This window comes from Gymnogyps californianus, chromosome 3 (genome assembly GCF_018139145.2).
Source record: "Gymnogyps californianus isolate 813 chromosome 3, ASM1813914v2, whole genome shotgun sequence".
Classification (NCBI taxonomy): domain Eukaryota; kingdom Metazoa; phylum Chordata; class Aves; order Accipitriformes; family Cathartidae; genus Gymnogyps; species Gymnogyps californianus.
This window is the reverse complement of record NC_059473.1, coordinates 78892604-78916826: the sequence shown is the minus strand read 5'-3', so window position 1 is coordinate 78916826 and position 24223 is coordinate 78892604. Positions and strand designations below refer to the sequence as shown.

The following is a 24223-nucleotide window of genomic DNA, read 5'->3' as shown; positions in this document are numbered from 1 at the left end:
GCACATCTCTTAACATATAGGTAAAAAAAAAAATAAAAAAATTGTACCACGTTTCTAATATACACTAAGTTAGAAACAAATCCCACAAACGAGCTAGCCAACCTTAATTCTAACAACCCTCCCTAAGTACAGCACATTTATTCTACTGCAATGAGAAACTGCAATGTAACTTTCTAAACTATGACTTTACAATATAAATAAATTCAGAACTATGGGAAATTAGTCGATTAGTTGACTTGAAATACTCCACAAGGGTATAACCCCCTCCTATATGCCCATCTGTGTGCTGAATTAGACTAGTTCAGCTAAAACAAACCCCCAAAGATGAATATAATAATGAAAAACTATATCATAATCTCTATACATGACAGAGAAGACTTAAAGTTGTATATGCTCATATGAAATCTGCCACCTCCCAACCTCTAATCATATCCAGTGTAATATTGCCTCATTGCATGGAATTTTCCAAGTTTTTTTCTTAAGGCCGCCTTAAAATGGGAAAAATGACAAAAGCAATCACTATTTCTAAATAAGCTGTACAGCACACCAAAGGGATCCAAACTATGAATCATTTCATGGCAACACAAATGTCTTTCACTTAATACAAGGGCCTCAACCTAGAAACCAGAACGTTCCTATTCAGTACAAGAGCAGCTAGCAACCTGTAACATGCCTATAAAATGTCTGGGGCAGGAGTAGTTTAGTACCTTGATCCCTCTGTGGTTAAGGGAAGCCCTACCTTTTGTTTTGCTCCATCTAGACAAGAGAAGTCAGATCTTCCTATTCATCCTTCCTGCTACAGCCAGGATGCTGCTGTAGAGCAACATACTCAGTACATTGAGCATGTGAGCTTCTACAGTGGTAGTGTGGCTTTAGTCCTTAAGTATACGCACATGCACTTATTTTTACCTGCTGCTTAAACACTATTTAAATTCTGATGTATCTCAAGGAAATTTAACAGGATAAAAGACAGTCCTATAACCAGCCTCTGCCAGATTTTAAAGGACAGGTCCAAACAAGTGTCATAGGGAACAGGAGTGTTAGGGGTCTATTACAGAAGGGGGGGGGGGGGGGGGGGGGGAAGACAACCTAAGTACAGAATTATTACAAGACCATTTATAATACTAGAAAAGCAGTCGTGCCCCTTCAATTTAGAGGTGCATTTCATATATTAGGTCCTTTCCCTTAATTACCAGCTCTGTTATTTTTTCTCTCCTCATTACAAAACCATAGTCCTGTCTCCGGCATATTTGACAGAAGCTTTCTTTGGTCAATCAACTTCAACAATCCAGTAACTAGTTTAGTCAATATCTCCTTAACATGGTGTTAAAAAATAAATAAAAATACAATGGGCATCTTCTCAGGTTTCAGTTGCAAATTCAGACTATTTGTACATGTCTTTCCTCAGCGAGCATCTCCAGGATGTAAAGGCATTGTGACTGAAATAATCAGAGACTCTCCTCTTTCTAATCTAATGTTATTTCACCTCTTCATTACGGTCACTACATTGGAGCTTCACTGTCAAAGCACTCTGTCCTTAACACATACAAGAAGCATCTATATCAGATGTGTTATCTGCTAGATCCTAGGCTACCTACAATATCCTAGCATTTTCTTTCATTTCTCAATTTTCCTCATTCCCTCTTTGCCAGTCAGTACAATTTCTGAAATAACTAACACTCACTTAAATAGTCCTGCAACTAGTTCTCTGTTTTTTGAGATCTTCTTTCATGTACACCTGTGTCTTAATCAGATCATTTTCTCTCTCACCTCAGCTTTGTACTTTTTTCAAATGCCACGGGAGAAATGTTCCTGTTTTAATTTTTGAAAGTGGTTTTCAGTTTTGTGGTCTTTCCCTTTTCTTTCCCTCCCTTTATTTTTAGGAGCATGTGAGCTAACAGCCATGGGCACCCTTTGCAATCAGCACAGAGGTCCAGACCTGTCCAGAGGGCTATTTGTATTCCACATGGACTGAATCATCCTGAGGACTCTCATTTCACACAGACTCTTTCCACATAATAGCCACAGGGGGAGCATAGGAACACAGGAGCCTCAGCTAACGGTCTAAACAGGTAAATTCAGTCCATCATCTTCTCTAACACATCTAGGGTCTGGAAGCAATTCTCACTTTACCTCCAACACAGAATTCGGCAGTGACCAAATTCCTGCAGTACAGCATAATGTAAGAAAATTCATTAACCATCTCATCCACACTTTGGATCTCACAGCAGTCAATGATGCAACTAGCTGTCGGATGAACTTAATGAACATGTGGCTTAGAGCAACTTAGCCTTGTTATTACATACCCAACCTACATCTCAGTTAACAGCCCATTCAAGAAAATGGGCATACATGTTTAAAACCAAACAGAACTACCCTATCTGTCCACCCTATATGTCCTTTAAATCATATACCACCACATCAGCTAATACTCCTTTACTGTGGTATTTCAGTGCATTTTCCCAGTTATAGTGGTTAGACTTTATTTCAACTCTGAGAACACACTTGTCTAACACGTTATGAATTGATCTATGACTTAGAGTTGTCACCTCTGGGAAAAGTCAGAACACAAAACAGGTTGTTTAAGGAGCTCTCTAGAAACCTAGCTGTGCTTATTACTACTCCTTCTAATCCACGTATCGGTTCTGAAACTGTGCCATCTCAGGTCACCACAATCCCCCGTGATGACAAAGCCCTGCTGAACACTATAACAATCAGAGTAAACAAATGCACAGGAAGGGTGCCTCTTAAAAGTCCTCTTAAAAGACTACAAAGCATGAACAGAATCTTGTATGCAATGAAGAGGCACTTAAGTCTCTGAACACTGGAACTAATGGAACCTGGTGTACAGATTTGTATAAAGTCAGTTGACATTTTAACTCAATTTATATTAAGATTCAGCATAAGCAGAGTGTCATCTTATCAGAGAATTCACACAGAAGAGAGCTGTTATAAATGTCACAGCTGAAGGACAAACTTCCATTGACTTTCATGTCTCTGATAATCCACAAGGGAGAGAACCTTGACTGAAAGTGTCTTAAATCCAGTAAGACAAAAATTCCTTCTGATGCTTTCTCCACATCTCAGGCATCCATAATGTTGCTCATCTGAGTGAATCTTCAAGGTATAACAAGACCAAGTTTATGCCACAGCCCTTACTTAACAGGTTCTCACCTCTCCCTGGCCACTCGACCTCCCGTGCATTCTTGTGAGGGTTGCACCATTGGGACTCCTACCTTTCCATCACAACTGATTGAATTTGGGAGCCAATGGTTCAAAAAGCAAAGTGGGATTAAGCATCTCTTATTTTCATAGAAAACAGGCTGCAAATCAGGAACAGAAGACATCCATCCATACATGTCCATTAGAGAAAGCAATGATTCAGCAGCTATTCTAGGTTATCTCATCCTGTACTACTGCTGTACTGTTATCCACCTGACTAAGCAGGGCAAAAGTATCCTTGCAGGCTGACCAAACTAGTAAGCAGAGCTTTAAACTAGAAACGACAAAAGAGAAAGAGATTCTTCAACAAACAAGTAAGGAAGTTGTGGATGGGGTAGGCAAGCCAAGGGCCCGGATGACAGGAACAGAAGGGACACAGCAATCGACAGAACAGACCTGAAGTGGAATCTCTTGAAGCGTAGGCTGTAAAGAAGGAAGTGCCTGCAGAACAGCCTCATGGAGAAAGCTCTCAAACCTGTACTGGGGAATCAGCAAGCTTGGGTGCCTGCCTGAACTGCCTCTACACTGACGCACACAACAGTGTGGGGAACAAACAGGAGGAGTTAGAAGTCCGTGTGCAGTTTCCAGGCTATGACCTCACTGGGATCACAAAGACACGGTGGGATAGCTCACAGGACTGGAGTGCTGCAATGGATGGATAAAGGCTTTTTAGGAAGGACAGCCTGGGAAGGCGAGGAGGGGAGTTGCCCTTTATGTGAAAGGGCAGCTGGAATTCATGGAGCTCTGCCTTGGGACAGGTCAGGAGCCAGTCAAGAGCTTATGGGTCAAGATTAGCAGGCAGACCAACGTGGGTACTACTATAGTGGTTACATGCTACAGACTTCCTGATCAGGAAGAAGTAGTAGGTGATGCCTTCTTCAGACAACTGAAGAAGCCTCATATTCACAGGCCCTACTCCTTACAGTGGAAATTTTAACCACTGTGATATCTGCTAGAAGGACAATGCAGCAGGGCTCAAGCAATCTAGGAGAATTTTAGAGTGCCTTGATGATAACTTCCCAAGGTGATCGAGAAGCCAAAGAAAGAAAGGTGCTCTGCTTGACCTGATACTTACAAACAAGGAAGAACCCGTTGTGCATGTGGAAGTTGTAGGCAGCCTTGGCTGAAGTTTGGTTCGAGAAAAGTCACTAGTGGTGTACCCCAGGGGTTGATACTGAGGCCAATACTCTTCAAGATCGTCATTAGGGACCTGGATGCTGGGGAAGTGTGCACCCTCAGCAAATTTACAGATGATACAATACTGGGGGGAGCAGCTGATAAACCAGATTGTTGTGGTGCCACATTCAGAGTGATCAGGACAGGCTGGTGAATTGGGCTGAAAGGAATCTCATGCAGTTCAACAGGAGGAAAAACGAAGTCCTGCATCTAGGGAAGAATAACCCCAGGCACAAGTACACACTGGGAGCTGAGTGGCTGGAAAGCAGCTCTGCAGAAAAGGATCTTGGAGTCCTGCTGGACAAGCAGCTGACCATCAGCTATCAATGCGCCCTTGTATCAAAGAAGGCCAATAGTATCCTGTACTGCATTAAGAAGAATGTTACCAGCAGGTCAAAGGAGGCAATTCCTCCTCTCTACTAAGCACTGATGAGGCCACATCTTGAGTGCTGTACCCAGTTTCCAGTTCCAGTCTCCCCAGTACAAGAAAGGTATGGACTTACTGGAGCAAGCCCAGCACAGGGCCACCAAGATGATTAAGGGACTGGAGCATATATGAGAAGAGGCTGAAGAAGCTCCAACTTTTCAGTCTGGACAAGAGAAGGCTCAGGGGGGATCTTATCAATGTGTATAAATACCTGATGGGAAGGAATAAAGAAGAGGGAGCCAGACTTTTCTCAGTAGTGCACACTGACAGGACAAGAGGCAATGGGCACAAAAAAAATAGGAAATTCAATTGGAACATGAGAAGACACTTTTTAATGTGGGGTGGTCAAACACTGGCACCAGGTCGCTCAGAGATGTTGTAGAGATATTAAAAATTCAGTCAGACATGGTCCTGGGCAACCCGTTCTAGCTGACCCTGCTTGAGCAAAGGGGGTGGACTAGATGATCTCAAGAGGTCCCTTGAACCTAAACAATTCTGTATCTCACAAATTACTGCTTGGTGGAAGATACCAGACATGCACAGAAAGAAAGAAGGAGAGATGGAGAGCATCTTTTAAGTTTACCTCTCTGTTTCCTTAAGATAACTTTTTGATAGATATTATTACAGTCATTACCATCATTCTAATATTTCTACCATTCCCATTTTGTGACCACTGCTCCTTAAAGGAACGTAACTTTCATCCAGGCAAACTGCAACTGTATTGCTTCCTTTCCTCACTTCTGTCCATCACCCAATGTTGCCATCTTCTCAGCTCTTGAATAGTTCAGCTGGAAACACATCAGGACAAGAAGTCTATACTCAATGCCAGGTAATTCACATCCCTGGCTGTAGAAGAAATTGACACAAAACAGGCTGCTGTGTGAAATCAACCTGGTTATATATATACCTAAGTATATAAGAGAAAGGTGGGGCACAGGCCTGAAGCACTGCTGCATGACTTCTGCACTATTTAACTGCTAGCACAACCCCCATCACTTTTTTAGTCTGTGTCAATTAGCAGACAGTATACAGTCACAGTTTGGGGGACAGTATTTGCCAAAATCACTCCCAACAGGCAACTTGGACATAGTTATGATATCTTGCAGGAAGAGAGCTTCGACACACAGAGGTGAGCTGGCATGTACCTCTTGGCTTCAGTGTCAGAGTACAGGCTGTGGCCAACCTGCTACTGTATAGACATAGCCCCTGAGTTACACAGGCAGCGTACCTCATCCCTACAATGAAGCAGTAGGAAGCCTGAACACATGCTCCAATCAGCCAGAAGATCTGAAGGGCTCAGGACTTCCAGCAGGAGGATGGTACTGACAAGAACACAAATACAAACTATGGCTACATTGCTCCTTCCCTGCTTTTGGTTGCGAATTCTGTGCCAGGTCTCTGTTTCAGGAACAGCAAAAGGTAGTAGAGGGTATGTTGACTGGGACCTTTGCAGAGGGGTGCCAAGTATTTCAGACTCATTTTCTCCTTTTCAGGAAATACAATAATAAAAGGTACAGATTATACACTGATGCAAGATAGGAGCTGCCTTTTTGCTGCCTTCAGTTCATTTTTTAACCTGTGAGGATAGCAATAATTAATTATGCTGCTTGTTTGTAAGACTTTATTAATTGCATTTAGAAGTGTTATTAGGAAAATTGGAACCCAACTGCCCTGGAAATCGGATTTTTGTCAGTTTTGGAGATCACTACTGATTAAGAGGCATGCTATAAAAACGTAGCACACTATTCTTTGAAGAGGCCAAATATATTTTCTTCTGTTTTCTCACTGCTTCCTAACACGTGGTGTTTTTAGCTTGTATTTTCATTTTCTATAAAACAAGAACGAAGATACTTTGGGATTGGACAAGATCAAATTATAATTATGAACTTTCAAAACACTAAATACTGAAAAAGCAGATCATTTAGGTCCAACTTTGGAAGAGACTATAATTACTGTTTTTTCACTGGTTTAATGAACCAGACTATTAGATAAAGTATGAAATAACAAATGTTAATAAATGCTACCACTGTACACACTATGCAATGAAGACATCTCTTAACTAATCAAACTCAATCTGGATAAAATCAATTTAAGATACTCATCTGTCCTACAGAATTAATAATCATTCAGGCTTAGGAGAAAGAAAAAAAATTCTCATTTCATTCAGGGAATGGTGCTGATGATGTGTTATTGCTAAGAGAAATTTCTTTGCACAGTCTTCACTGAATAGAGCAACTTAGTGCTTCTTTTTGGGTAAGGCTGGATTGTTTTCAAGAAACTACATTTTTCAATTTGTCACATTTCTATTGACTCATTTAAGGCTTCAGCAGACCCTGGACTGTGAACTCTCTGGAGTATTTATTCAGTACCTCTAAAGCAAGTTTTAATCTTGAGGACTGAGTCCTAAGACAACCAAAGTTAAAACAACAAACAAACAAACAACCATTACTGCCACATTAACTCTGCCTAGAAATTAAGACCATCATCAGTACAGTAACGGTTAAATGCTGAAGTGTGACACTGAAGAAGTCAACTTTAAAGCTGTGAAACATACCTCACCATAATAAACAGGCAAGAAGTTAGTCATCTGTGGTTTCAATAATATTAGTCTGAAGGAAACTAACAGATAAGTTACTATCAACACTGCAAAAAGATTCAAAAATTAAGAGATCTGATGCATCTTAGGTAAGAAATAAACCACCAATTTTTTAATACAGTAGATCAGGACACACTCGGACCTAGGTCTGATGCAACTTTTTGGTTATATTTTGTTATCTTGTCCTGACATCCTTCCCACTGAAAAAGGCATTATGCAGAATTTTCTAACGCAAACTTTGCCACAGGTATAAAAGAAGAGAAAGTTGTTTAGGGAACGTGCACACACACACTCACTCTTTCAATGTACTCTGCTATTTTCACCCCTTCGTCTACAAATTTACATCTAATCTACAGATAGAGAAGACTTTCTCCTCTTCTTCCAGCTTTTGGCTATTATAGTTCCTAACATGAGACACTTTCGCACCTCCCATCTCCAAGAAATTACTTCTGCTTTTTCAGAAGCAGAAAATGTTAACAACAGCATTTATTTTTAGCTTTGAGAACTCATTTTCTTTGCTTTTGAACCACCAAAATATACACAGGCATAAACAAGTAATTGCACTAATTTTTTTAAAAACAAATTATCCCATGTTACTTTTCTTAAATCATGAAATACGGATAATTATCTCCCAGTAAAAAGATAAGTTTCTCTATCTTGGGAATAAATTACTGATCTATAACCATAAGTAATTGCATTTCACAGACATCCCTGCAGTTTTCCTTCAGATAACCACCTGGCATTTTGGCAGTCAGTACTGAGGTTGCAACACTGAACTTCATGACTTCTTCACAGCCATTTGTTAGCAAGGGGGCCAAATAAGCAGCCTTTATCATTGTAACCATCATCTCTAAGAAACAGTAACAGAGCTACAGTTAACTCCACAAGGCCCCAGTACATCAGAAGGAAAAGAAATTCACTCTTCAGTGGCTGTATATCTTGACTATGAGAACAGGTTCTTTTCAATGAAAACTGTTTAAACAACTAAGAAATTTGATTTCCTCCTATCAAAGGAAAAGAATGCAGTACTAGCAATCAAAAAAATCAAGAAAGGTGCCCCTAAGTTAGTTAACATGACATTTTGAAATAGGTTTTTCAGGTAATAAGTCACAGATGAGAGTCAGTTTTTCGCATTTTTGTGCAATTCTAAATAACAGAAAATTCCTTAACTCACAGTTTTACATGTAGCACGTCAAACTATGCAGTGGTATGTTTACCTTGGGACAGAAAGTATTTTAAAAAAAGAAGTTCACAATTACATGATTGAAATGTTATTTTATAAACAATATATGCTACAGAGCAGCTTTAAAAACAATTTGTTGAAGAGTGTCATTCTATAATTAGGGTTTTGCCACAAAATTCATAAGGATTAGAATCTCATCCATTAACTTTTGTTTAGCAGTTGCTTTTACTTCCTCACAAAGAAATATGTGGTATAAGTAATGGATTCCATGTAAAATACTACTACCTGTTACCTTTTGAAAAGGCCTCATTGCCTTTTGTGTTTGATGCCCTTTGAATAAGTCTAAAGAAGTTTGAGACTTGAAAGATCTAAAGCATAAAAAGAAAATTTTCTAAAGAACTAGTGTATTCTTCGACAACTTGGATTAAAAGAGCAAGTACGGAAGAAAAAAATGTGCCTGAAAATCTAATTATTTATCTGTATTAAGTACCATCTAGGACAGCTGGTAAAACAACTATCCAGCTTTTCTTTCCTTTATATTTTTTTCAAAACTAAGATGATATATTGTGCTGGTTTTGGCCGGGACAGAGTTAATTTTCCTCATAGTAGCTAGTATGGGGCTATGTTCTGGATTTGTGATGAAAATAGTGTTGATAATACAGGGATGTTTTAGTTACTGCTGAGCAGTGCTTACACAGAGTCAAGGCCTTTGCTGCTCCTCACACCACCCCGCCAGCGAGTAGGCTGGGGGTGCACAAGAAGCTGGGAGGGGACACAGCTGGGACAGCTGACCCCAACTGACCAACGGGATATTCCATACCACATGATGTCATGTTCCGCACAGAAAGCTGGGGGAAGAAGAAGGAAGGGGGGGACATTTGGAGTGATGGCGTTTGCCTTCCCAAGTAACCGTTACGCGTGATGGAGCCCTGCTTTCCTGGAGATGGCTGAACACCTGCCTGCCCATGGGAAGCGGTGAATGAATTCCTTGGTTTGCTTTACTTGCATGCGTGGCTTTTGCTTTACCTATTAAACTGCTTTATCTCAACCCACGAGTTTTCTCACTTTTACTCTTCTGATTCCCCCCCATCCCACCGTGGAGGGAGTGAGCGAGTGGCTGTGTGGGACTCATTTGCCAGCTGGGGTTAAACCACGGCACCTATTCTGAACACTAGAATGGGTTTTTGAACAAACAGATCATTGTAAACAGGTCAAGTAAAAAGACTCAGATCAAACATTCAATAGTTCTGAAGGAGGAAAATGGCAAGAAGTATCTTAGATGTCACCACAGGTATGAGTTCTACTCACAAATAAAGTCTGTTCTAAAAGACAGAAGGATAACGTAATATGTTTTAAAAGTACAGACACTTTTCCAAGACACTTGATGCTCTTAACACTTCATAACAAGTGGTATGGTTTGATACTTACATAGACCCTTGTACTGAACACTGCATTCTATAGACAGCGTAAGAGCCAGTATTTTTGTATCTCATGGTTTTGTTAAGAATGTGCTTCTGTTATATATAATTCTCTAAGCATCACTTAAGATTAACCCATCTGAACATACCCTGAGATATTACTGAGCAGTCTGTACAAATCGGCAGTTATGTGCAAGTCTTAAGTCAAGAAATAGACTTGCCATTAAACTCTGTTGTTCTAGAGCTGCTTATTTACTTGTCTAAAACAGCTTAAATAATGAAATTTGGCATTCATTTCTCCTAACTTCACAAGCAACCTCTTCTACGCTTGCTGTCTCAGAAAATTGTAAGTTGAACTGAAATTACACCTCTTGTGGTCTAGAGTGATAGAGCCAAGAATTAAGCTTACATATATTACTTCTTGCTCAACTTATTGCCTCTGGCTACCAAAGGCTGAAGGACCAGTGGTTCAGAGTGTTTACGTTTGCATGGAAGATCAACTCTAGGAAACATCCCAGATGTTTACTGCTAGGTCTGTGCTTACTAACATGGAGGTAGAAAGACATGGGTAAAGATAAGAGTCTTTGTACTGAAAATGCATTTGGCAACTTAGTGAGACAGATGTGGAGAGTTCCTAAGTTTATAAAATAGAGAATTTGTGCAAGTAAACGGTTACAGCTAGATCTTTCCTTTTATAGGCAAAAAGGGAGAATTTGGAGGGATGGAACAACTCCCACCCAACAACAAACAAATAGGAAGGCAAGTCAAAGACTGGTTTAGAGACAAAACTTTTTTAAAGAAGCATTTCCAAGCCCGGAAAAGGTTAAACTGTAGGTTTACCTTATACCAGGTAGTACAAAATAGAAGCTTCGTTATCTTTTCCATGGTCTTTCAAGGCTTGATGCTAGTATTCTCTTCAAGGTTGTCCAGTGTATCTACAAATGGGAGGGTGAATATGGGAGGAGAGCTATGCTTTTTATGTATTCTATCTCTACCTGGACAGTGTCAACTTGAATGACAATGCAATTTATCATTTACAAAAATGCTTCACTGTACTAAACAGTTTTATCTACACAGTTTTATGTTTGTAATAAAGTTGCATGGAAAGCATCTGTAATCATTTTGATTAGGCCTGCCATCTTCTACATTCAAGAGGACATTAATCAACTTCTCAGTTGTCCAAGACACATTTAGAAGTAATTAATATCCTTTATAAAAGGAGAGTGACATGCCCACAAGACAAAATTAATAAACCCCCAGAAAGAAGTATTACATAGTTAACTATCATCACTAACACTTAACTCACCAAAATTCAAAATATTGTACTAAGACTTGTTGATGAACTAAGGGAAGACCACACAACCACGTAGTGTAATAAAGGCAAGCAGAAACACAACTATACACCCCGTATTGCAGAGCTGCTATCAGTTCTAATCACGCTCATAAGCCTCGAATATACTGTTTATGGGCAAGAGAACAAGTTTCTTGAGAGTCAATATTTAACAAGAAGCTACTGCAGTATTTATTCTGTTTCTGAAGTTTTTGAAGACAGAAGCCACAAAGAATCAAAAAGTCTATGCAAAGCACATATTGAGGAAGAGATTTCAATAATCCAACACTCTGGAAATACAAAACCACCGATCAGTAAAACAACAACTATGCCAACCATCAACAATAGCCATACGGAGCAAAGTACCATACTTTCAGCCCATACCATTGAGGCTAAAAAGCCAAATACACAAAAGCCAAAGGCTAATCCAACTAGAAGGTAAGGAAGGAGCATTTCATGAATGTATATTTGAAATATGAGTAGATACTTCTACTGTAATAATAATGATGCTACAAAGCAAAGTTACAAAATTACTAAAGTATTAGAGGATTTTTGTTCGTTTCCTAATACTATATGGAGAAAAAAAATTTTACCTACAAACCAGGTACTTTTTTCAAAAAAGGGAGAACAGCGCTTGAAGGGAGACACGTGAATTTTTAAAATGTAAAAAAAATTAAAAATGGAAAAGTACTAGTGGTGTAGAAAGAAATGGAACATATGCTGGTAATGTTGCTTGTATTATCTCAATTTTTTCTTGTGATCTTTTAAACTAACTACAGAACTAATAATGGAGTTTTCCATCTACTGATACATAACAGAAAATGGAATGCTAGCAGAAACAGTGCATATTTTCTCATAATCTCTACATTAGAAAAAAAGAGAGGAAGTTAAGCAATACACACTTTAAAATATATAGTTAAACATAAAGTATTTCAAATCTTACATTGTCTTAAAATGAAGCAAAACTTACAAAGCAAGAAAACACATACCTGATATACCCTGAGACTCTGTCTGTAGATCACAGTACCACAGTCTGTTCACTGGATCACACCCTTCTCGGATAGACAGCAAGACATATCGACCATCGTCCGATACCTGTAAGAAGTTACAGAAAAATCAAAGACAATTCATCCTCTGGGGAAAAAAAAAAAACAAACAAACCAACTTCAGAAGTTAGTCCCTAAACCCCTAGCAAAAAATAAATTGATGCTACAGTTAGTTGAGTGAACAGACATGTATGGAATATTAGAACTCACCAAGAACCCACACTCATCGCTTACATCAACAAAAGTATAGTCTGCTGACATTTCAGGAGATGAAAACCGAACAGCATTATCTGTTTATCTCCACCATGGATTAAAAAAAGAAAGTTTATGATTACTAAAAGTATTCCAGCTAAAAAGGCATCTAAAAGTCAGGGTGGATATCTGCTCCACCGTGGACCTCCATGCCTGCCTGCCTCACCATGGTTTTCACCATGGGCTGCAGGGGAATCTCTGCTCCGACGCCTGGAGCACCTCCTCCCCCTCCTTCACTGATGATGGTGTCTGCAGGGTTGTTTCTCTCATATATTCTCAATCTTCTCTCACAGCTGTCGTGCAGGGGTTTTTGCCCTTTCTCAAATATGTTATCACAGAGGTGCTACCAGCATCACCGATGGGCTCAGCTTTGGGCAGTGACGGGTCCATCTTGGAGCTGGCTAGCATTGGCTCTGACACAGGGGCAGCCCTGGCCTCTTCTCACAGAAGCCACCCCTGCAGCCCCCCAGTACAAAAGCCTTGCCACATAAACCCAATACAACAACTAATGTACAGCACTAATCTGGCATTTCAGTAACTAAGAATAGACTCAGTATAAACAGTCTAAAACTACAACCTGCTGGCAAGAAGAAAAAAAACAAACCACCACCAAAACCACCACCAAAACCACCACCAAAACCACCACCCACATTAAAAATATCTCACAGTCAATGCCTTCAACATGGAGAAGTTTAATTGAATCCACTATGTTGAATATAAAGCACTGTTTAGTCCTGTGATCAACTGGATTGCCAGGCTCCTATGGAACTACAGTACTCAAAGAGCCGTCCCACATCAATTAAAACATAATTTACATAGCTCGATAAAAATTTCTCAAAAAACTACGAGGCAGCCACATCTGGTGATGTAGGTGTCCAGTTTCTCTCTAGTCACTGACTACAATGTCAGCATTCAGATCCAATGTTAAATCGTGCAAGTGTATTTGCTAACTTAGCCATCTTTGTAAAGACACAATGGAGTGACCAGTGGCTTTTGTCCAAAAAAATCTTTCTTGTGAAGATGATGTCAAAACTTCTGAACTTCCAAACTCCTTTATCAAGGTATCAATTCCATGCAAAAGGAAATTTACCCCTCCTCCCCCAAATCCTATGGAAATAAATGGAGCCCAGCAGTGACATGAGAAGGACCAGTGACATGTACCTCATTGAAAATCAGTAATTTGGGATAATATATATTTTAAGAGACGTAGAGATGTACCAGGACTGCACTTGCTTATCAATCAAAGGAAAAACTGGGCTGCTGAAACTGCTAACACTTCAGTGAAAGAGGCATTTATCTCAGTCAAGTCTTTATTTTGATCCCTGTGTAAGCACTCCTTTTTTTACTGTGTAACTTGTCAGCTAAATTGAACCTATAGAAAAGAGTTTGTCACTAACTTCTTAAAATGGGCCCTCAGTGCATCTTACAGGTCTATATAAACTGACTGCTGCCTCTTCTACATGAGGTGGTCTCCTCACCATGCTTCCCCTCTCTAGCAACTCCAACACGGTCAGTGTTTGAGCCTGTGAATATCCTAGATAGGCTGAAATCCAGGTTCACCAACCGACACTAGATTCATACTCTTGGTGAATTAAGCCATGTAAGATCATCTTGCTGACACATGCACACCTCTACAGATGCCATCACAGTACTATGTACAGAGCAGTAGAGTTTAATCAGAATAGTACCTGTTGTTTGAATAGGAAAACCAAAATTTAGTTGTTCACAATGGCAGGACAGTGAAAACCATCAAGCCGGCACTTGGCATATGGCAAACATGCTTGCTCTGCATAGCAGCTCTGTCAATCTATTTTTTAAAAGCAAAAGCGGAATACTCACCTACTTAACACTGTTATTCACAGTACGACATACAACAGAAAAAATTACCCAAGTGGTAGAGTTTAGCTTTGGATTTCTGGCTGCCTTAAGGTATCTGCCAGAAGTTCATCTCATAGGTGGAAAAAGGCTGGCAGCTTAGTTCATCTGAACAACAGTAACTTAATACACAGCAGATATTCCCTCAAGTTCCCAAGTGATGGAATTAATAAGGTGTGTTTTCTGTCACAAAGCAGTATGAAATTTCTTAGAAACCATCCAAGCTGGTAATTTTAAGGGTACTTTTGCTTACTGTGACACTTGTGTGACTTTTCCTTATTGTGACAAACTAAGTGACGCTTATGGAGTTTTCATTTTTGCCATTTTCATAGGTTTACACACACAAAAATCTAATGCTGCTGTTAAATGAACGTTATAAGCTACAACCACATTATAAACTTTACAATGAAGCTTCTTGGTTTGCTTTTGCACATGCATGTACACACACAATGAAGTTTCCAAGATGTTGTCTGCTGGCACATAAAGTCCTCAATGAATCCTTCTTTCTACTCAGGCTTTGCAAACATACTCTGTTTCCTGGCAAAGCTTTTGAAAGTGCAAGTCCATCAAGGAAAGGCAGGAAGTAACAGGAAGTCATCAACTTAAAGTTTCCTTCTCCTGACTGAGCTGTTTTGGGCATATTCCAAAATGACCAGATTTAGATGTTTGATTAACAGCTGATACAGAAGGCTGTTTCCTGTCCACGTTCTTGTATGACAATATCTGATGGAAATTTAAACCCCTAGTCACAAAATATGAATCTGAGTTCTGGAAACTTTCCATTCGGCCCTAAACACATCTTCAAAAAAATTCTTATTCATATATTGTAATTACTTCTTTAATATTCATAACATTAGTTGTGCAAAATATCTGTAGAATTAGTTATGCAAAATAAATTTCAGAAGAATTATGTCCTAACTATACTGCTATTCAAACAGATCCACAGTTTTGAGACACAAGGGAACTTAGTAGAATACAGAGCCAAATCTCAGTATATAAAAGCTAACAAAAAAACCCCAACAACCAAAGACCCCTCAAAACAAACAAACAAACAAACAAAAAAATCAAATGAGTGTTTCCAAGTTGTATTTTTTACAGGCACTTTGTCAACAACTAATTATACCACTAAAAAAAGTCCATACAGCTGAAAGCTCACCAGGCAAAATAGAAAAGAACACCGAAGATTCCTACTGGACCAAAAAAAACCCCCATTATATGAAACAGCTAAGATAACTTTAACAGGGCAGCCTGCAAAATTGAGACCTTTTGCCTCCTCCTTCCAAGATGGGAGTATATCCAGACATGGAAACCAAGATTAGGTGATCTTTTTTGAAAGAAGCATCTTCAGTGTTTTTAGACAAACATTAACCGCAGGTGTCAGTTTTAATTAAACTAGTGACTGCAATATGCTGCTTAAACAACTGTTCATACTGGTAAAAGCACCAAGTTTCCTTCTCTTCCTCACCAACTCATAAAATGTTAAATAACTGCAAGTGGTATATACAAATATAAATTTCAGTTAATCTCAAGAGTATGACACAGGAAATTCTTTCAATCATAGTCAGAACCCACATAAATTTGTTCTTCGATGCTGTGAGTTAACTGTTAACAGAAGACTGCTCACTTTACCCAAGAAAGAAAACTGATTTGAAAATTTCTGATGATGTTGTTGCAAGGGCAATTCAGAACCTCTGATGACAGCAAATCTGAGCACATCTGATGAGTTTTTCCTTCCACATTCCCAGCTGGACTAGTGAAGAGTTGATAGCAGTTTATGTTTAATTTGAAGTAGGAATTCCCAAAGCATATTGCTGGTGGGATGCCAATTAGGTCTGTCTCTATCACTAAAGCTATTCTTTCATCAGTGAGTTCTATAACCCAAAGGAATTTGACAGAAACAGGACAAGACACTGTTGACTGCAGCTTGCTAAAATGTTTAGTATTACACCACAAATTTAGACATCCACATTGCAAAGTTACAGTTTGATGAGCAAATACTGGCAGCAGTACCAGCTTATGCGGTCTCCACCTCTAGCTCTTCCTACTGCTATGGTTGCTTGTATCCGTGCAAGTTCATTCCCCTAGTCATATCAGTACAAGCATTTACCATTTGTGAGGTAAACCAGACTGGGGAACTGATCCAGCTGAAAAAATAGCATGTTAAACAAAAAAACAACAAAAAATAAAAATTGAAAAAAGTAAAAGAAAAAAAAGAAGAATCATCCAGAAAAAAAACAAAACAAAGAATCCAGGAAGGGAAAAAAAAGAAAAAGAAAAACACAATAAAAAAGAAAAAGAATAAAAGAAGAAGTCCCTCTGCCAGATTAGTGTCTCAGTCAGTTCACTGTGCAGTTGCAGAAATGGCTGAGCTAACACACTGCACCAAGCAGCTGGAAACGTGAGTAACAGGGGCAGAGATTGCTTAAGGCAGCTCAGATGGCAGTACTGACGAACGGCAGTACTGACGAACGTGTGATCACAGCCTGAATGCCACTGACTCTTCTATACCGTAAACAGACAAGAGTCTGGGTTTCAGAATGGCAAAAGGAAACAGGATTTCCCAACTATCATTTGGGTTATTCTTATGCTGCTACATCATCTTCATGAGCTGAACTGCAATCCTTGCTCTTGGCCCACAAACTTATGAACTGAAATTTCATACCAGCATTTCACTCAAATCTTAGAATGCATTCGTGGTTCAGCATAAGGGAGACAGCTGTAATGTCAGACTGACAGCTTGGATCAGAAGTAAATTCTCCTGGTTTCCCACATCCAAACTGAAAAGGAAACACATCTCAAGAATTTCTGAGAGAGATCTGGAATGCTAGTCAGTGCACATTTCTCTCATTAAAATAATTTCTATCATTTCAAACAACACCCACTGGTAAAAGGTAAGGAGGTTATAAAGCAACTGAATATCTTAAAATGACATTTAGGTCCTGTCAAAATAGGACAGAAGAAATCCTGTAGCCTTTCAACTGGAGCTTTTAAAAACCTTCAGCATAGCAATGATTTTATTGGCATAACACAGCACTAATCCCTAACTCAGCACTAGTAAAGGAAGGATTATTTCAAAGAGTTGATGTTGGTATATAGTTTGTAGTTTCACTCCTGCCATTCAGTCACTTGGCAATTTTGAATTTATTAGATCTACTATTTCTGAAACATTTGCTGTGACCATCTTTACACCATATAAACATACAGAAGCACAATAGCTGTGCTCCCAAGTACTATTCTGTTTAGTCTTTCAAGGATCAAACTCTTTAAAGTAAAATCTTTATAGAGAAGTTTTGGTTTATAGTGGAGTATTTTTTGGTTTTTACTAGCGACTTTGTTTCAATGTTACCTGTTCTCTCCATTTTGATGGAAAGTAACCACTGCTTAGCAAAACATTAAGAGATGAAGTAGTTTGCCTGTAACTTCAATAAATCAATAGATATCAAAAGAAGAAAAATTATTTAAAGCCCAATTCGTAAAAGGAGTTTTCCAACCACTTAATTTCTTTCTTTCATTACAAAATATAGTTAATTCATCATACAAGCCATATAAGGAACCCCAAAGGGTTCTGTGTTCTGCATTTATAATAGCAGTAATAATCTATGAGGATCCACAACAAAAGTGAAGTTAAACATTTTGCCTACTAGCAGCACATTTCAGACCAAAAATTCATACATAATTAAACAAAAAAAGAAAAAGAACGAACAGGAGAAGGCTGTTGGGTTTTCAGACTTCCTGGCTTTATGTATTACTCCTCAACTAAAACGTCAATAGGAGAGACATTAAAGTGCTTTGCTTCCAAGTGAATATTAATGCTAGTTCTTTGAATATTACCTGGGTAGTCACCACTGCAAGATTCAGGATAAGGAAGAGCTCTCTATTTTTAGTTCACAAATAGGGGCCCTTTGAGTGCATAGTATTATATTAAGGCAACTGTATATACATATCATTCCTTTTTAAGCTAACCAATTAAAGTTTTACCACCTTTGCCCTTTTTATTATCAAGATGGAAAAAAAATAATCACTGTATAATTTGTTTCTGCATAACATGATATTAAAAAATTAAATAAGTAAAATTCAGCTATTAGATAATAGTGTTGAGGAAAAGATAAACTGACTTCTCCTTTAACTGCAGAGATTAACACTATTATAATCTACAACCTGATCTGTATCTGTGGTTATTTTACAAACTACTGCTCTTCATGCACTAGTGCCCTTTGCATAAGGAACAAGGCAACTGTCATTGATATCTAATGCATTTCCAATGAAACAGAGCAAATGAATCACATACAAAAACATTAAAGCTCACAAAAATCAGACAGAATCAAAGCTTTCAAACAGAGCCAAACGGTCAAATTAGTAACTGGACTCCGTGTACCCAGTCATGGAAAGATCAAACCATCCGGAGAAGGCAAGATGGGTGGCAATAAAGATGCAACCATGGCATTAATAACTAGGAATTAAAAACTCATAGCATCAATAAGCTGCATTTTAACACTGCTACAATTTTCACTGTATGCTATGTACGCAACAGTTTAAAACCAGCCAGAGTGACTGACTAGATTTTTTTTTTCTTTTTAAATACTCATTTAGAAATGTACCCACTCACCACAATAAAACAGACTGATGACAGCGGTTACTTCCTAAACTTTAGGTACATGCCGCACAAAGATTTTTGCATATCACCACTGAACCTGAATATGACTTGACTAAGAAGAATCTGCACGCAAGAGACATTTCAGATTGATGCAGAAATTACCTGCCTTGCGTTACTTATCAATATTTTAAAGCTTCCTGTAAGTAAAATACTGAACACAAAAAAAAAAAAAAAAAAAAAAAATCAAAGCACATGCCTTCTACAGAGAAAAAAGTAAAAATTCCTGTAGAATTTGCCAAAACATTTGGTCAGTAAAATATGAGAGCAATTACGCTGTCTGAACAGCCTCAAGTGTTCTAACATCATAGATGTGCATGTGCTCCCACACCACAAAGTTCTGCTTGGACGATGACAAAGTCAAGAACCCCCACTGTAATTTCAAGCCTTTCAAATTCCACTTTTATTAACTCACTATTAGAAAAAGCAAAGCTATTTCCTTTCCTAGAATAGGAAACAGTTTTTTCATTAGATAAAATGATCATGAAGGGTTGGTTTTTTAGGGGGGTGGGTGTTTTTTGTAATAAAAGGAACATAAAGCTATGTTCTGACATTGTCTTTGCAGTGGTGCCAGAAAGTCACTGAAGCTTGCATATAGCTCCTATCACGTTTTATATTCTAGCAGTCTTTTGAGAAGATGAGGATTGGGGCAAGAACTCCCTTTCACTAAGCAACCTCTTCGGACTGTCTGCACAATCCAAGGCCCCTGAAGCTGGTACTCTAAGGCTGCAAACACTTTGTTTTGTTTTCTATTTGCATCATACTGGTTTAATCAACTAGATTTCAGAAGCCCTAATGATGGGTGGTCACAGGAATGAATAATTGCAGGATCACGTCCAACAGAAACCACCCACTACATTCTGAGGAGCAGGCCTGACATACTCTATGCAGGACATGGACTGGTTATATGTAAACAACATGCTGATGTGTTCCATCCCTCCATTCCCCAGGTTAGAAAAATTGCTTTGGGCATTAATTCAATTACCTTATTCCAGGCGGGTTTTTGTTCTTGGATTTCAGATACAATGTGCTGGTATAAAGAGCATTTCTATTCTGACCATATCCTTCTGAGCCTCTGCTAAGCTTCGGGTTGAAGGAGACCTGCCAAAGCCAGAGAACTGGGATTTTGACCCTAGATCATCATGGTTATGATTGTTTCAATTCCAACAGGACACTAAACAGCCTTGTTCAGAAGAGGAACACAGCAATATGTACATGCATGTTCACATGCATTCTCTTAATTCTAGCACAAAGTAAAATCAGCAGCCTTCTGAGGTGACAAACATCACACACGATTTCTCCTGCGGCTTTCAGCTTGCTTTTGAGTGCAATGAAAGCACCAAAGCATCAGGAACCTGGCTATCTAAGAGATTACCATCTACCATAGCCCCATATGCAGCCAGAAAGATTGCCTGCCTGTTTCTTAATGGTAGAATTCTCCAGACCTCTTGCCAGGGCTGTAGGAAGATATTCATAGTAGGCTTCTACTCCAGATTCAGCCTTGACAAAGATAGCGTAAGGCTTTAGAAAAATTGCCACAGCCCCGTTTTATCCAGCAGTGAGTCTCACTTGAGCAAACTGACAATGTTTTGAGCCCTTCCCCTTCAGGCTGCTCACTCTTCCCCTGTGGATGCTGTACTTCCACTTTCCTGCAGTGAAAGCACACCATAGCCAGCACACATCTGGCACAGCTTACTCCTCTGTGCTCTGAATTTCATTTGCAAGATCACCTCCCTGGTTGATAACCACTGATGTTAACTGACAGCTCTAAACATAATAAAAAAAAAAAATTGTCAATTCGGGGACTGTGTACAGTGTTTGTTAGACAACAATGTGAAAAACTGTACTTGTTCTACTGTTGGCAGAATTGGGACGGGAGGGTTCCCCTCACCCCCTCCTTTCTCTCCTGTTTATTTTCTTGCCAGTACCGTAGGAACTTTTAACACTACCAACTGTGAAAGGCTCTCATATAACTTATTGTTTAACTTTGAGAATAACAGTCTGGCTGTGAAAGAGAGATATGCTCTGTGAGTCTGGAGACGAAGCAAGAACATGCCACTTAAACAGAGAAGCATGGGAAGCTCCTCTTTTCCGAGAGCAGCTATGACATTGCCAAGGTTTTAAAAATCTTCATACCAGACTGCCCTCTACTGGGATGTTATTCAAATAAACTCCATCCCTGCTCTTCCTAACTCCCCCACCATCCTAGAATCTGTACCAGAAATACATATGCTTTTTCTAGACTAATGAAAAGATTTGATAGTCAGATATGTAAGTTTTGAAAAAGAGGCTAACAATAAACAGATTTTTTTTCCTCACAAGCAATCCATTCAAGTGAGGAGTTGGAAATGCATCTATATTTCTATGCCAACACCATTTTCAGCACCACGGATTTTGTTTAAATCAAGCATACTTGGGGCTAGTGTTGAATGTGTAATGAGGAAAAAAACCTGACGCTGTTTTCTTGCATGTTGTCTTGTAAATGTACTAAGCTGACAAAATTTTACACAACCCTCTTTTGTCCTAATCAGTGACCTAGTTTCTTCTCTCCATTGAAAATACATACCACACCGACTCCCTACAGTGCACCTGAAATTACTCATTTTTTTGAGGCATCACGGCAACATCATTACTTTTGCAGTCTCTGAAGGATCTCCTTGTCAGGTGCTTTTCACTTGCAAGCAAGGTATTTCTCTCCCTTGACCCAACGGTTGCGAGACCTGCAAATTCTGCTCTAAACCAGAGTATGGAAGTTCAAGCTGTGCCCCCACTATAGCAAAAGGTTTGGTAGTTGAGACTAGACCACCCACACCATAATCCACCTGTCTTCACTGAAGCTTGTGTAAAACATAAGAGAACCCAAATGTCTCTACCTATTTGGCCCAGCAAGGCCCTGCAAATAAAAACATTTGTCTATTAATCTTACAGGAATGCACGAAAGTGGACTTTCACAAAATGTTGAGCTGTGCAAAGTTGTATTTTAAAATCTGTGGCAGCATATTAGCACCAAGTAAGAATATTCAGGACAGTGGCAATAAGCCATATTACTTGATTTTAACTAAAGATATTTTAATTTTTCCCCCACTACTTTGTGGTCTTCTACTTTCTGAAACACATACTTCCAAAAAATTGACCAGAAAACTTGTTTGAATGGCCTGAAAAGAAGATTTTTGACCTATTGCACAAGGATAAAACCATACTTTGCAATTGCATTGTTTTGGGTTTTTTAATTGCAGAATATGTTTTTTCCTGACCATTAAAAACCATTTTTCATTAGTATCAGGATGAGAGCGCCACATTTTACAGCTGGAGCTCACAGCACAACCCCAGAATATCAGCTGTTTTAAAGTACTTTTACTTAGATAAGCCCACGATTATTTACCAAGGTGGATTTCTGCTTTACCACTCCTCCTTAAAATAGCATTTCTTCTTAAATACCAACATCTCTCTAAGTTTATGCCTCCTAGAGATCAAGAACACAGTCATAAGCAGCCATATAAATTTATTAAACAACAACCCACAGTAGTGAGGTGTTTCTCTATTCACTGCCCTCCCCACTTTCCCAGTACTTATGGGGCTGTTTCAATTCCAGCGGCTTCAGAACTGGTAGCTGCACTACATTCTATTATTTTCCTATTCTACAGCAAGAGTTACTACTACCAGTCCCCTCTTCCCACCCCAAAGACCTTCTGATCATTTAATATGAGGGCTATATAGTCTCATTAATCACAGAAATTACCTGAGACATTTGCCATCAGAAAAAAAGATACTTTTTTACATTTAAGGCTGCTTCAAGCTTTTCTTTCACAACAGAAGAGCCAGGAGATGCAGGATGGCTGCTTCTCTGCACCCTGGCCAGGCAAACTCTTTGCTACTCACTACAAGCACTGCACTATGAATTCTCTTCCATGGTCCTCCTCATATTCAGTTCTGTATTTCTGATCTTGAAATGCTCCAGCCCTGCTTCTTCAGCTTAGATAAGAAAAGGCTCTGTTAGTGTGCTATTACCTCAAAGAAGGTTTTGCTACCTATAAGACAAGCGTACTTCTACACCTAACACAGAAGATATCATTTCCACAAGATTTAATACCATCTGAGACTGCAAACTTTCACTACCCTCAAAAGCTGTATAGTCTAATGAATCAGACTGCAACAACCCTCCCCCACGGAAAATGAATTTGCCTTCACAACAACATGTGTAGTTTAGCTCACGACACTGCAAAGCAATAATAATAATATGCATCAGTCATGTGAATCACTGGATACATCACTACAAGACATCTGTCACCAACAGAAAGCCCATTTATTTTCGGAACTAGGGAAAAATAAGGATAATTATTTCCAAATTCCATTTTATTGCTAGTTCAACTCAACAGAACTGACTAGTTTTTGAACAACAAAAAAAATTCCAAAGCCCCATTTGCAAGTTTACACCGATATTCAGGTCAGTTGTTAAAGGTATATTTCATGAATAGATGAGATTATGTAAAAAAGGTTCTGTTTATTCACAGAACCTACAGATAAGTCTGATTTGTATAGAGAAAGCTCAGTGTGGTCACTTTGCTGGGGAGCCCTTCACATTCTCACTCACTGTCTCATTTTGAATCCCACTGTTCAAATTTTTTGAAAGAACTTTTCTTTTCTGGCAGCCCACAGAAAAGAAACCCCCAACACCTTCATGGGTTGATGTCTTGCAAAGACTGATGATCAGATTTTTAAAAAGAGGTACTCTCAGGGAAAAGTAGTTCTAGGAACTGAACACGCCAAATCAAGGTAAAAACATTTCATATTTATCAAAAGAGTCAGACCAAAAGAGACCCTGTATAGAAACAAAATGTACTGATTAAACATAGTAGCTAGAAGAGTCCAAAGAATTACAACAGGTTTTTATCCACTGGAAAAACGTCAGTTCCCTGATAAACAGAATGACCATCACTACATTCGAACAGCACTTAGAACAGTGCACTCAATCAGGCACTGTTAAATCTAGTATGAAGACTAAAACACGTTAGCTACAAAACAGAGTCTTTGAATCATTCATGTAAGG

General features: G+C 39.0%; 1 protein-coding gene across 1 annotated transcript in view; it reads right to left on the bottom strand.

The window, feature by feature from the left end:
• The window catches only part of PREP (prolyl endopeptidase), a 114259-nt gene that overhangs the window by 70956 nt on the left and 19080 nt on the right, over window positions 1-24223 (bottom strand). The window contains exon 7 of the mRNA XM_050893582.1: window positions 12342-12447. Within this exon, the coding sequence (XP_050749539.1) occupies window positions 12342-12447 (106 nt within the window). The remainder of the gene's footprint in view (window positions 1-12341; window positions 12448-24223) is intronic.